This window comes from Syngnathus floridae, chromosome 13, assembly GCF_059516105.1.
Source record: "Syngnathus floridae isolate MCC-2025c chromosome 13, RoL_Sflo_1.0, whole genome shotgun sequence".
Classification (NCBI taxonomy): domain Eukaryota; kingdom Metazoa; phylum Chordata; class Actinopteri; order Syngnathiformes; family Syngnathidae; genus Syngnathus; species Syngnathus floridae.
The window spans coordinates 9,856,114-9,870,922 of NC_142425.1; the positions used below are offsets into that span (position 1 = coordinate 9,856,114).

Here is a 14,809-nt window from a genome sequence, read left to right on the forward strand (position 1 = left end):
TACAAAAACAAAAACTTGTCAGAAACTGAGCCAAGCTGGTTGAAAGAAGGAGTGTGCTGCCACCAAGTGGCAAAGATGTTTCACATCACATTAAATATGAACATTTCTGGGAATACTTTTGGCAAATATATTTTACTACAAGTTTTGAATCATGATTTCAAAATAAAGTAAAACTACTCACCCGTTTGAAGATGTTTGACAGACAAGTAATAAGAAGCCACCATATATTCTATTTCCTGGGGGGGGAAAAGCTTCAAAATTAGTGAAACCAAATTACTATTTTGTATCTCATTCAATCACAAGTATGTCGCACAATCAGACAGCAATAATACGGTTGGGAATTTGATCGATTAGGATTTGAAAGAATTTTTATTGAAACAAGATTTTTCATTTCAGTCCCAGTCCCTTATGGTTTTCAAAAAAGCGTGCTTTGGGTTTTAAGCGCTGACATTTCCAGACTCATCTGCCTCCCGAGTCCCTCACCCCCTCCTTTTTTTTTTTTGCTTATCAGCGAGACAAGAGAAGGTGAGGAAAAAGAAAATGTATACACAACAGGCCATTTTGGCACAATCACTCCTGCCTGGCTGAATTTTCATCGAGACCAGGGCAGGTCAGTATGCAAACAGAAAGAGTGCTGTAAATTCTCACATGAGGAAAGCACTGAAGGGAGAAGAAAAAAAAAATCCTTACATGAGTTCAATTGATCACATTGGAGCGGAGCTTGGATCTCAATCTGCTCCAGTAACCCCCCCCCCAAAAAAAAATCACTTGGACAAAAATAAGTAAAACAAACACCCTCACAGATAACAGCAGGGTGACGGAGGAAAGTGCTGATTTGTCATCTTCACATAAAGCAGGGGATGTTTTTTCCTATCAGGGGGCCATTTTGGGTGGCTGTATTAAATCTACGACAAAATAAGTGAGCATTTGTGAGCTTCTCATCACAGTCCTTCCAGATTTTTTTCTTCTTCACACAAGGGCTTCAGGTTTCCCGCCCCTGACGCAAATGTTTTCTGACATCAAGTTTTGGGGGGGGCAAAGGCAAAAAGTGGTAGCGGGGCAAAAGTCTGTTGCGGAGGAGGATGGCTTCGTGTTAACAGTCGTGCGGACGCAACGTGATGGAAAATGAAGATACTTAAATGTACGATTGAGATATCTATGCTCTTCACAAAAAGCTTCCGGGTTGAACCTAAAACACCTTAACAACGGAACCTCAATTGACCTTTGAACTTCAACGCAGCTGTTTCAGTACTTTTTGATTGTACGATACATTTTGTTCAAATGTGGTCACTGAGTTTAGAGTGTCATTACCAGGTTTCAATAAAGATACACTGGAGGAGTCACAGAAAGGCATCCAAAGTGAAAATATGTGGGAGAACAGAAAATTGTGCAAAAAGTACTGGAACAGTGACACGCTGTGATTCAACACTTGTAAAGTGAGTTTTAGGTTCACCCTGAAATTCCTCCAAAAATCCATCGCTTCAGTAGAGTATTTTTGGGTTAAATGCTTGTTTTAGGCAATTTCTTATGGAGGTTTCATCTATTTGTAACTTAGATCAGATGCTTTGTTTTGGCCACCAAAAGCTTTAAAGCGCTTGTGAATAAAGTAGAACTTAAGACTTGTGATAACTCCATCGACATGTGTGGGCTCTCTTTAAAGAGAGTTGAAGGGCAAAAGGCAGCTTCTGAATAAAATACTGGCTGACGTTCAAAATGAGGAGAGATGGCCTTGAGAAAGCTCCGATATTCCCCGTCATTTTGTGGCTGTGAAAATAAATACATCTCAATATATAAGGCGGGGAAGACTGTTTCTTTTGATTTTCCTAACTTGAAACAAACATTTGGCCTGCGCTTCCAAGTCTCAAAAGCAGGACAGACATCTCCTTGGAAAGAAATGTTTGTTTTTTTTAATTCCCTGATTCTTTAATATCTCACTGGAAGAAAGGAAAGACAAAAAAACAAAAAAAAAAGCCTTACGAGGGCCGGCAGGGACATCTTCCGCAACGAAAAGAGAGGACAAAGATTCCGCGTCCTTGTTCGAGTCCTCACGTGAGCCTTTGGCCTAAATGAGAGCATCTTTGTCCAAATGCAAAAAATATATATATTCCAGAGGCGTCCCCCCCCTCCCACCCCCTTTTTCCTCATCCAAATAAGTACTTTTACTTTCAGAGTTGCTGTTGATCGTATTCGCCGATGACTTTTTTGATATGTGCCAGTTTGTTGTGCAGATATTCACAGCGGTTCTTCTCTTGGCTATAGTGGGGATTAATCTGGAAGGGACACAGAGAGAGAAAAATCAAAACAAATGTAGACATAGTGGGCACCTTGAGATATGAATTTCATTCATTCTGTAACCACACTCCTAACACAAAACACTCAAATTGTCTTTCCTTATAGAAATGAACCAACTCAGCTTCCTTCCAAAATAAAATATTTTTGATAAGATATTTTATAAAAACACACAATCATGTTGACGCCAACTTAAAAATAAAATTACCACGTTTTGCTGTGTGTGTATGTGCATCTTGGCCACCTGGGGGCAGTATAATACAGACATCTTCACAGCTCCTCAGGAAACTGAGGTACTGTTGCTCTTCACACAGGATGAAGAATATATTGGCCTGTGAGTATTGTGCTACTATCTGTCTACATGTGTTGCTTCACCATAAGTGTTAAAGTGTTATCACACCTTGAATCTGATATTATTTGTCACAGCCCATTTATGGTATTTTGCCTTGTTTGTGTTTTGTATTAAGCGGAATTGGGATGCTCATAGGTAAGTGGTTGCTTTAAAGAAACTCAAATCACAATAATAACTTTACGTTTAGTTCCACTGAAATATCAGTTGACTTACCTTTTTAATGTTATGATACTCTTGGAGTATCTGATTGTGGATTGTCTGCAGAGGACACAATAACACTTTTTTAAAATATTGGCGCTACACGAAGATATTCGACGCCTCCGAAGAGAAACGTTACCTTATACTTGTCTGTGCCTTGCTGCAACTTCTTCAGCTCATTGTCCAGCTCAGTGAAGTGCCTGGTGATGCTTTCGATGCGAGCGTGCAAACCGCGGTACTCGGTGTACTCCGAATTGAAGTCGTTTTTATACCTCTGACGCTGCTCTGGAGATGTGATCACTGTGTATTTCCTAAGGGAGGATTTAAGTTTAAAAAGGTTCCACCAACAAATGTGGAGGGGGAAACAAAAAAAAACACAGCAACTGTGCGACAACGTTGAAGTACTTACAATAAGTAGTCGGCCACCTCCGGTGACGATGAAATACTCGTACTATTGCACATCCCATTCAGAGCTTAAAAACAACCAGAAAAATATTGTATGAATTTACTGGTAACCCCATAACAAGCACATTCACGTTGTATTCCAGACTCCTTTGGAAAAACCATATCAAACCACATGGATGAAGGTGAATAAGAAGAAGTCTGTGAAATCAGTGAGTCACGCACTTTTGAAAAAGATGACTCACTCAAGTGATGACTAATGAAGCAAAAGATGAGAGTCTGACTCTTTTGAGTCCCTCGTATTACTTTCTAAATAAATTATGTAAATACATTATGTTATGAGACCAAATCATGAATGGATTTTGCGCCGCAGCCCGTAATGACTCACGCCCTGCGCAAATGAAAGAGTTGTTATTTGTTAAACGGAACTCTATTACTATTATAATAGTGGAATTAATGATCTTTGGCAGAGGTTCCTGCTCCAAACAAATGAGGGGAGAAAAGGATCCAGGATGAGAAGACGTGCGACTCACTTGTGCTTTTGAGTGGAATACTGTTGCTTTTGAGGTTTTCTGGGCTCATCTCACAGGTTCTGTCAGGCTCAGGCACTGAGTGTGGGCTCTTCCTCTCTTCTTCTGGACCTCTGGCTCGCTCTTTGTCTTTCTTCTCCTTGTCTTTATGTTTCTTGGATTTCTTCTTAGGCTTTTTGCTGCCGGTGGCCGCCGACTCGGCGCGGGGGGGCGGAGCGGGAGGCGCGCCAACGGGCGGCGGGGCCGCCGCCGTCGCCGAAGGAAGCGTAGGCGCTTGGCCGAGTCTCTCCGCCGTGGTTTCCTGGACGTCGCAGTCTTTGCCGTTATGGCTGGAGTCGTTGCTGACGTCTGACAACGCTTCAAATGGGCGCGGGATATCCAGCATGGGGAGCGGCTGGGAGCCGGAAGACGGGGCGGCGTCCGACAGGTGAGCGCCGAGTCCCGGCTGCGCTCCGCCTGCCTCCCCTTTGCCGTTGGATGAGTTGAGCTTGCCATTAATAGGACTGGGTGCAGCTTTGCTGGCAAGGTGCGATATCCTCGGCTTCTTATTGGCGAGGGGGTCGATGAAGTCTGCAGCGGGACGTTTCTGGCAAACAAAAGTAACACAATATTAACAACAGACTTGATGGTCCAAAACATTTGTGTTTTCGGGTAAATGTCCAAAATGACATCATCATGGGATTACGAAAAGTCTTGGGTGTGTTTTGTGTTTTCACCTGAGACGGTGAGCTGCTGGCTAACTCCTTGGGCGGGCTCTCTGGAGGAGGAGCGGCACTGTTCCGAGACTGGCACTGCTTCCTGAAAGAACAAACACATTCGTTTCCAATAAGTGACACACCGTATTTCCACCACAGTGTTGCGGATGGGCTGCGACTGGTCCGACAAGAGCTGCCAAATTGTGCAAGCGCACGACTAAAGTCAAGCTTTTGTACTTTTTTGACAAACATAACGGAGTAAATGAGCCACAGCTGATAATCAGCAGGGGAGAGGGGGGGGACACTTGGACGCACAAAATGTTTTCGTGTCTCTGCAGGGGGCCGGAATACTGTAGAGGGAGTCGAACTACTGCAGAGATCAGCATGTGCTAGGACTCGGTTGCATCACGTGCAGTAAAGTCAAGTAGCTGTGTGTATGTACACCAAAACAAACAAAGCTGCTCCTTTTTTTCATTTATTTCCCTCCATAAATTGTCTTGCAACTATGACATGAATGGAAAATAAATCCACACAATAATTACATGGGAACGACAGATCAAACGTCGACAAGAGGGTGCCTTGGTATCGGTGACCGGTATCGACCGCAGTCGCAGTCTTTCGATTCTTTGAAACAAGGAAACGCTCCGAGATGATTTTCATGTTTCATTGAGCCGTTTGCTGCCTGATCTATATTAATAGCCGACTGGAGGCTAGCATTTCCTTGCTAGCAGATCGTGAGGAACCAGACTTTTTCCACTGGGAAGAAAGCCAACAGCTCATGATGTCAATAAACATAATTCATCGCTCCAATGGCAACATGTCACAAGTCATTCATCAGAGGCAACTCAGACAATTGCTGCTTTATAAACATCCATAATTAAAAATGATTATTGAGACCGTGACTGCGTAAGCTGTGACATTCAGTTGCCACCTGATACACAATAGGCTCGATTTTTAAAAGGACAGGTGTTTGCTCGCAAGCACGAGTTCTGACTAGAATGTCTGCGTGACGGAACATCTGATAACATCGCTCAAAACAGATTCAAATCGGCTTCCGGCGACTCGTATGTCTTAACGTGAAGGGCAATAGTGAGAATTGCAATAGTGTGACTATTTTCAGAAAAATAATCTTTACCGGAACAAGATTCTCTTGAGAAGCTGCTGGTCTCCTTCCGTGTATCCGGGCCAGTCTTTGTGAACTTCCTTATATAAAAAGTCTTTTAATGTGAGGGTGTTATCTTTGCCATTCAAGTTTGCCACCTACAGGGTGAAAAGGAGATCAGTGGTAAGGAATAATGTCAGCGAGTAACAGCAGCGAGCGCACGTGACCTGTTGCAGGTGGCTGTCCATGGCGTCTTTGTCAGACTGCAAGAGGCCGTCTTTCTGCAACCTGAGGAGCAGCTCGGGCTTCTTGTAAGGCTTGAGGGCCAGCAGGTGGACCAGGCGCTCTCGGAGCGGCCGGTGCTGAGTGCTCGCTTTCTTGACCGCGCTGCTGGAGATGATGACGGGCCGTGAGGTCCTGCGCGAGGGGGCCACGTCGGACAGGGTCGATGCCGGTTTCCGGATCTGAACCCTTTTGCCTGAAAAGTAAAAAGGAAGCATCGTAATTAGTGTAATAAACATCTGAAACTGCGGTCGTCTCAGCTTGGGAGGTTGCAGCACGGGCAATTTCCTCTTTTACCTCCCTCCATGCATTTGGATATTTTCATTTTTTAATGATGCGTTTTGTTTTCCTGGCAACTTTCTTCAGGCACGCCACGCCACGCCGCTCACCGACATATCTGCCGCCGGGCTTGATGACAATGGCGCCCCTGCTGCGCGTCTCCTCCTCGACCTGGGCCATGCTTTCTCTGGCCTTCTGGTAAGAATCGTCCGTGGCACATACGGTAATCTTGTCTTGGATGGCGCCCAAACAGTCCAGCTGAATGCTACCCTCGCTGCCAAAACAAAGAAGGAGAGACCGTGAGAGAGGAAGAACAGGGTGGGGTGACTCAAAGACTCAGTAGGGGAAAAAAAGTGTGGCGTGTTATTACAGACAAAGCATTTCAATAAACAACATGTTTTATTTTGTCATCGTTTGAGTCTTTTAACATGCACCCATTACTTTCCCAATTAGCTGTGGCTTTCTCCACACGAACACACGGAATGCCTTTCCGTCTGACCGCTTCCTTTTTTTGACAGTTTGGCAGCAAAGGAGATGCGACGGCAGCTCGAGGCTGGTCATTCGACTCGGCGAGCTGATAAGGATGCATTCGGAGATGTGGTTGAACTCCACGTGACCGGCTTTGCTGTGAGAGTTTCGACACTCGCCGTCTCCTTTCTGGTTTCTGGCTTCTGTTCCAGTTTGATTCAGTCAGCGCTTTTTTTTTTTTCTTTCTTCTGCGCAGCGGGACGGCAATGAGACGTGTCGATGTGCTTTGGTAACAAAAGTGTCAAGGATGCTTGACTGCATACAACTGGAGGTCAATTTCTGGGAGGAGAGATCTTTCTGACTTCCAGGGACGCAGCAAATCTGAGTTTGGATGTAGTTGATATAGTAAGTCTACACACCCCTGTGCAAATGCCGATTAATCGGTGGAAGAAACGATAGGAGAATCCCTTCCTATTCACAAATATGGCGTCGCTAAAACTGATTCACAAACGTCGGCTGACATGACAAGTGTGAGCGAGTTGAGATATATTTTATGATGTGGTTGCAACCGAGCAAGGCCACGAAAGAGTGTGTTGGCCCTCACCTGCTGATGTACTGCTGGATGCAGTCGAAGCTGCCCTGCGGGTTATCTCTGCCCACGTTGGACAGGTAGAAAGTAAACGTGTGCAGTTCATTGGAATTCTCGGACCGTGGTATTGAAATTTTCTGCAGGAGGGAAAAGGAGACAAAAAAAAAAGGAACGGAAGAAACGCCATTGTGAAATAAATAAAATGAAAACATTTTGGAATGTTTAACTTGACAACTTGGCCACAGCATGAAACAAGATTCAGACTGAAAGGACCAAGGGGAATAAAAACACTTATCCAAGGATATATGGCAGGCCTTTTTTTTTCCTAATGCAAAATAATTGAAAACCTATGCTAACTCCATAGCGTGGGAATGCATGTCATATTTGTTCTTTTCCATCTCATTACAATTAAAACACGTCATTGTTTGAATTTGAAATAACTATAAGATCCGCCCGGGGGCCGCGGCAAATGTGCTCCAGGATTCTCCTTACTAAAAAAACATGGAGAGCCTCTAAAAGCTCCACAACTGCTTTTCATTCTCCACCTTTTGTGAAACTATTAACAATTGAAGGTATTTCTCTATTTCACACAAATAAAGAAGCTAGAGTACTTTGTGTTTGTTTACTGCAAAGCAAAATTGGCTTTCACAACACCGCAACTACTTTTGCCGTAATGCTTTCGCAATTTTCTTCTCATCGCTTGTGGGGCAGTAAAATGAATTAAAATATGAGCAAAGACTGAGGCAAGAACTTTCTGATGGTGACATCTTGCGCTAAGTCCATTGCGTACAGTCCATTGCTCATCCCCCCACGGTGTCGAAGGCATCGGCTCTGTTTACCGAAGGGCTTGACGTGTGTGAAGGCTGCAGGTGGCCCACTATAAATACATGTCCTTTATTTCCAGTCCGTTTTGCTCCACTCTAGCGTGGCATGACACACTTGTTGTTACTCCAATTCCTTTTCAATGAGCTTTATTGACAACTGTGTTCTTTACAATGAACACAAGACTCAACCGAAGGACGACCGCTGAGAAATATCACGTTCGACCAAACAAACGAGGCCCATCGAGTGCAAAGACATAAACCGCGCAGGTTTGTTTGTAATTTAGTGTCATTGGCAGCCGGGTGAGTGTCGGTTGGCGGCCATCGCAGCTATACGTTACGGAGATGTAAAATGTAATGCTGCAATTTGAGTCGGGAGAACTCAGAAGCCAGAGGGGATGGACGTGAGAGGGATTGTGATGCGGGGAGGGCGAAGCCACAGAGGGACTGACGCAGTCGACTGGGTGACTCACTTTGAAGAATGAGTGGAGAGCGAGGCTCCCCCACACCAAATGGCTCCCAGGCCCAAACATGCGTACAATTTGTAAGTGTGATGGTCGGAATAGAGTCGGTTGCCTAATAGACAAGTTGGAATGCACTGCACTCGGAAAATGGAATAAGAGTGCCAAGTTGTTGCTGAGGAAAATCGAGGGGGGATCGGAAGTGCTAAATGAATGATGGTTAACGAAAGAAGAAATGCACCAATACCGAGACTAGAATCACTACCGGTATTATGAAACTGCTGCTTTAAGGCAAACAAGGACAGCAACACTTAGCTATAAATTATGCTCTGCAAAAAAAACCCCAATAAAGTCCACTTCCAGTAGAAGGAGTCATTTTATTCAGTGGTTAAAACCCACTTGTGTATCTACCAGGCTCTGTTTTTATCAATTCTGATTTAGTACAGCGCTACGAGTCAAATGCACTTAAAGTGCTTCGCCTCACTACGAGCACAAAACAGACGAGGTGAAGTATTAAGACGTTGCGAGAAGACCAAATGAGACAGCACATCCTGCCGACAAACAATACCCTGTTTATAGCTTTGGCTACTGGTACGAGTGGATTTAAACAGGCTGTCCAAACACCCCCTCCTGTTTTGTCCTGCCTGCAAGTCTGCTCATCTTTTCATTCTGCTTGGCATCAAGAAAACAATACCTCTTTTCAGGATGGACTCATTAGAAAACAGACAAATCCAAAGCGGCCGAGACGACCGAAGAGACACACAAGTAGAGCGACAATGGACGCCCGTGTGGACAAAAGGTCGGATGGGGTAAACCGCCGCCGCGACCGACGGCCGAGTGAACCTCATCGTGTTCCCGGAAAAGCGACAAAGCTTTACTGAAATATTAAGTGAGATTCGGACATTTGTTGCAGCCTTATCAACAGGTTTACCGGAATCATTTTTTAATTCTTGCCTTCCCCATCGCGACGCGTACGCTCGTTCAAGCGGCGAGAGCGAGCGCTTGAAATGGTGTCACCAAAGCATCTGCTGCGTCATTTCGCCACTTTCACACTCGCGCCCAACATTCTGGCCTCGACACATTTTTCCAAACTGGGTGAGTCTGCCGCGTCGCTTTCGAAGGCATCTGATGTATTAATAAGCCACGACGTCCAATCACAAACAAGCGGCAAAGCATCTGATCCGTACATATGACAAATGTGACCCATGAGAAGTTCACAGGAAAAAAATTTTTTAAAAATCACCAAAAAATGACTTACCCCTTGGTTTCCATTAAATGTGATCAATGGTTGTGATGACCGGACCTAAAATAAGAGAAGAAAAAAGACAAATGTTATCAATTTGTACAATTCACCCAACACATTTTTTTTAAACGATCATCAATTCACTAAATTCAAATGGGCAAGTTATATTTGTATGTAAACGATAACATCCACGAGCTGTCGTCAATAATCAATAGCGAGCCGAGCATAATGTAAGCAAGCAAGTGTGCTATTATTTTGTCCTTGAGACACATGACTGATGATTGGGGTTCTTCACGCAGACAATAGTGGGAGCCAACCGCTGACATGATCCGAATACTTTCAGCCACACTCGCAGCAGAATACACACAGTCTAGCCCGCTAGTGACACGCAATCATTTGTCACCATTACCAGAGAGGGAGAAGGGCGGAAAAAAAAAAGATGAAAGATTTTCTGCTGTCTTTGTGCGGCTTGTCGTTTTGTGCTTAATCACAACCCAGATTAAAAGAAGAAAATGGAAGGAGGAACTAATTTGGTGTGATGCATTAACATGACCTAGTTAGCATTGACATTATAAAAAAAAAAAAAGAAAAATCACATGGTTTTTATTTTGATGTCAATGCCAATTAAAATGAGATTCTTTGCAGAAAAACGGAGAAATTAGAATCATATTCCAGCAAAGAGTGAGGACACGCACGCACACACCACAAAGAGGAAGTCAAACGAGCTGCTCCCCCTCCCGCACGGTTCAAATGAACTCGAAGTTCATGCGAGGTCAAGTCAATCACGCTTTGTACTCTGGCATACGTTTCACTCTCGCTTTTCTCAAGCCTATAATCAACTTGATTTCATCTTCAATCGTCTTTTTTTTCCCCGGAATGTATAGTTGACCAATCGAGGTCACGAGTGAACTGCGACAAAAGCGTTAACAGTAGTCACGAGTTGTTGCGACTTTTCGACTTGTCACTCGACTCTGATCAATCAATTGACTTCAAATTGTTCAAAATGACTCGGAGGTGTCGTGAAGTCTTTGCAGAGCTTCTACTGGCTGTCATTTGCGTTTGAGAAGAAAACAAAAGACATTGTAATTGGCTGCAAATCCTGCCCTGACATTCCTGACAGACTAAGTGAAGCTGGTTCTGCAAACTCCACAGGCCATGTGACAGCTACTTGCTCAGAAAGCACCTTGCTCGCATAATTCGCTGCACAATTAATTCACTTAAGGTCAAACATTTGATGGAAAGTGGTGAAACTATGAATTTAGGGAAGTAACACGTCTCGTCAAAAACTGTTGATAGTTCCGGCTTTAAATAAATCATAAATCAGAGTTTTGTTCCAAACTACTGCATTTTAGTGGATACAGTAAAAACCCAGGACTGAAACTAATTTATAATTTTATCAATTATTTTTGTAGAGTCAATGAATTGGATCAGAAAACATTTTAAAGATTAATATCGATTAATTAAGTAATCGATTAACGGTTCCAGGGGGGCAATTGTTGCCATTTTTACAGAAATGTTTCTGGCAAAAGAGCGTTTCACTTTCTTGAGCCGAGCACAGTGCAAACATCAAGAACCTATCCAGGAACACCGGGCCTTTCATGGAGCCACCCTCCTAGGTCAAGCCTCAACGCCGCTGCCGCCGCCGCCGCACCACTTTTAGCAGTTCAGACTCCAGCCCCCTCCCGGCTGCGCAAACATAGTGCTACCATCAGCCCGTTCGTTTGAATAGGCTGCTGACATGCCACTATTTTGTGGGACCTGATCCCAGAATGTTCCACAGAGCTAAGCTTGGGGACAGAGTACAGGTCTGGAGCGTGGGATCGATGACAAGGCCGCGGATGGGGCTGGCAGCTAGAAGCAGTAGCAAAAGCGCTAACAGAGATGGGGCGACATTAGCGTGTCAGGGAATCCCGTGTTGCTGGGACAGAGGTGTTATCTTTAACACCCGATGCTCGCATCTCCTGCCTTCTTCTCTTGACAGCGATGCCCAACAAATATTTTATACATCATCTTTTGCAGTAACTCAAAATGTGAAAAAATTCACTCTTTTGGGCATCTATCTCTTTCTTTATTCCGCCTATGCCAATAACGAACACAAAATCTTTAAGACAAGTCTGGCCATTGATTGTTTCATTAGTACTTCCCCTAATGAGTGACAGAAGATTATTCGAGTGACATGAGCTTACCTGCGTGTGCATAAACTCACTCTGCTGAGCTTTAAAAGCATGCCCGAGGCAAGGCGTGACGTACGCGCCGCCGCTTTGGTGTTGTGGGTCAGGGAGTGTGGCTGGCGTGTAGGCCGTGACACCCGGGGGTGGGGGTGACGCGATCGCCGGTTGCCACACGACCGAGGACTACTGTGACATTTCGAGTCGTATTTGGCCCAAGCGGGTAGGGTCATTCCTCTCGCTCGCCCTGTCCCATGATCAGCTGAAACTGGAGAGTCAGCATTCCTTAAATAACCATTGCAGCGGCACATGCTAACCCGCTTCAAGCTACCGACCAAAGCTCATCTCCACCGCTACACACATCAAGCCTATTGTGTGTGTCATGAAAAGTATCACGTTCCCAATCGATGAGAATAAAACGGATGAAAAATACTAAGAAAGGCATCGATGGCTTAGATTTCCGACGTTTCCTTGAAAATGGCACATTATAGCTGAATGTCAAAAATGTTGTGTTTAACAAAAGCTCTTTAGAAGAAGCAACAACAATGACACTCAGATTTCACGCTAAGCTCCAACAATGCTAATTTGAATCATTGTCAAACGAAAGCGCATTCGCACGGCTTTGCCAAGAAATTGGCGTTGTCGGAAATAACCTGGGACTTTTTGAGGGAACGCGACGAAGTGGAAAAATAAAATTAAAATATAAACATCTGCGAATAGGTGAACTTACAAGTGGGAGGTTCCAATATACACTTCTGAGGCTGCTTCAAATTCAACAACATGGTCATTTCCAAATGCACACATACCTGAATAAAATGCCAGTAAACTATAAAACTTCAATAGGCATGCCAGGCCAGTAGTTCAGACTAAACTTTCCGTCTTTTGAATGAATACCGTTGTTCTGGGCGTATGTTTTTAGTAAATTATCTGACTCTGCAAGTCACTGCTGCCCCATTTTACACTGCCTGTAAACTCAAAGCTGCTATTTTCCTGCCTACTACGTGACGCATGTCTGTATAAAAGTGCAGCTGGCAATTTTCCACCTTCTAAGGTAGAATCGAGGGCATAGCAAGAGGTGGAAGGGATCATTTGCTGCTGCTGTCGTAATGAGAGCACGACCAGCTGACAGTCACGTCTCAAACAGGAAGCATCGAAACGCTCCGGGGTCGTCTCACTGCTTGACGGCACATTGGACGACATCGTAAACAATACCCCAACCCCCCCATAATGCTACTGGACAGCATCACGACATGAATGGTTTACATTGTAAAAAAAAAAAACAGTCCCTTTAACACAAGCAAGCTCAACGTAAAATATAAAACAAATCAAATACCACCATGACAATACTGCAAAAATGGTTTTGAAATGTTTCTACCTCCCCCCCAAAAAAGATAGACAAACACAATACCGTGTGAATTTTACTATGCAAATATTCACTCCAATAAAAATATCAGTACTGTATTTCAAAACTAAACTACAAACAGGAAGGTAATTAGTCGCCACAATTTATAGTTGGTGCTTATCAGCTGTCAGTGGCGCTGTACACAAACATTGCATGAGAAGATAAGGCCTACTTCTCCTGACCAGCCAGGTTTTCCCTGTCAAATATTTATAGAGGCTGAAATGTTAGAAGGCAATCCTCTGGGCAAGTAGCAGAAGCTTCAGCATGGCAGAGCTATTTGCACAAATCAAACCAGCAGCATCAAACTCATTTTTGTTGAGGGCCACATCATACTTATGGTTTCCTTCAGCTGGCCATCATGACTATGACAACCAACTTTTTAAGACCTCCTCCTAAAAAAAACTAACTGAATCTTAATTTGTCCATTCGGAATAACTCCAACGTGTTTTTTAATCCGATTAATCGTTTTAAAATGACAAATTTTTGTTTGCTGGAGAGGAGGGTTTGGAACGGATTATTGGCAGTTCAATTCATTTCACTGGGGAGGTTTAATTTGAGATGAGTGATGTGAGTTACGAGGGTGGTCATGGAACCAATTAAACTCATAAATCAGAACACCACTATATAATAGTTTTTTTTTTTTTTAAATAAGATACCACTGATGGTGTGGTCACTTGCTGGCTGCTTCACCAGACTGTTTTGACAGCTTACCAAACTTTCTGGAAACAAGTTTGGAGTGAAATATGATATTTCCCAAGCTAGCCAGGGAGGGAAATTAACCCCCCAATAAAATAAAATAAAATATGAAACTTGAGTGTCCAGTGTTAATTTGAGACTCAAGTCTGGCTGTTGCTGGTTAAAAAAAGCTAGCTGCCACATTCAAGTCAAGCGGCTCAGTAGGAGAACCGTGCGGCCGCTAAACTCCCTTGGTGTGGCCGCCTGTCGGGGCTCAAGAGGGGGGTTAGCAAGTTGGAGTGGACCGACCCCCTCCCAACGTCCACATTCGGGCTTTACTACCCCCGCCGCCGCCTGTCACAGCCTCGCGGACACACTTCCAACAAACCCCCCTCCCTGCCTCACCTCAACCCGAAATGTCTCGCTTCGCCGGGGCCGGCGGTGGTCTTACCTTGCCGCCCCGGTAACCCTCGAAGGCCTTCAGCGCGCTGTCAGTGAGTTTGACGTGGAAGACGGAGACATTGCTGCCGTTGCTCACTCTTCCACAGGACAGCCCGTAGCTCCGCTCCTCTTTCAGCGCCGCCATCTTGGCTGCCGTTCCCACCGCCGCCGCTACACACACACGCACACACAAGCATAGACGCGCACGCACGGGGCACGCGCGCACTTGTGCCGTAAACGGATAATTCCCGTTTCTTTAGAATTGGCTAGTCAAATACTGTCGTCACGCGATGACGTCACGACAGCACATTTTTTAATTGACACGCCCACCTATGAGCACGTCAAATTGAGATAACAAATTAAAAGAGGGGACAAAATACTTATCTAGTTATAGTTTTCAAATATTTAAAAG

General features: G+C 44.4%; 1 protein-coding gene across 1 annotated transcript; it reads right to left on the bottom strand.

The window, feature by feature from the left end:
* Window positions 1–350: 350 nt before the first annotated feature.
* Window positions 351–14,666, bottom strand: ell (elongation factor RNA polymerase II). The gene is made up of 12 exons (XM_088393957.1): window positions 14,408–14,666; window positions 9,727–9,771; window positions 7,202–7,323; window positions 6,240–6,403; window positions 5,796–6,046; window positions 5,602–5,726; window positions 4,488–4,569; window positions 3,775–4,357; window positions 3,249–3,312; window positions 2,979–3,150; window positions 2,855–2,899; window positions 351–2,270 (listed from the first exon to the last, which is right to left on the bottom strand). The coding sequence occupies exons 1-12, from the start codon at window positions 14,540–14,542 to the stop codon at window positions 2,166–2,168; spliced, it is 1,893 nt and encodes a 630-aa protein (XP_088250083.1). The 5' UTR covers window positions 14,543–14,666; the 3' UTR covers window positions 351–2,165.
* Between the last annotated feature and the right edge of the window lie 143 nt (window positions 14,667–14,809).

Bases quoted from the DNA above. Each gene is read 5' to 3' on its own strand.
- ell (XM_088393957.1), bottom strand. From the start codon at position 14,542: ATGGCGGCGCTGAAAGAGGAGCGGAGCTACGGGCTGTCCTGTGGAAGA. The intron at 3,313-3,774 runs GTGAGTCGCACG...GTTGTTTTTAAG, and splicing joins TATTCCACTCAAAAGCACAA to CTCTGAATGGGATGTGCAAT. The intron at 2,271-2,854 runs GTAAGTCAACTG...TGTCCCTTCCAG, and splicing joins AGTATCATAACATTAAAAAG to ATTAATCCCCACTATAGCCA.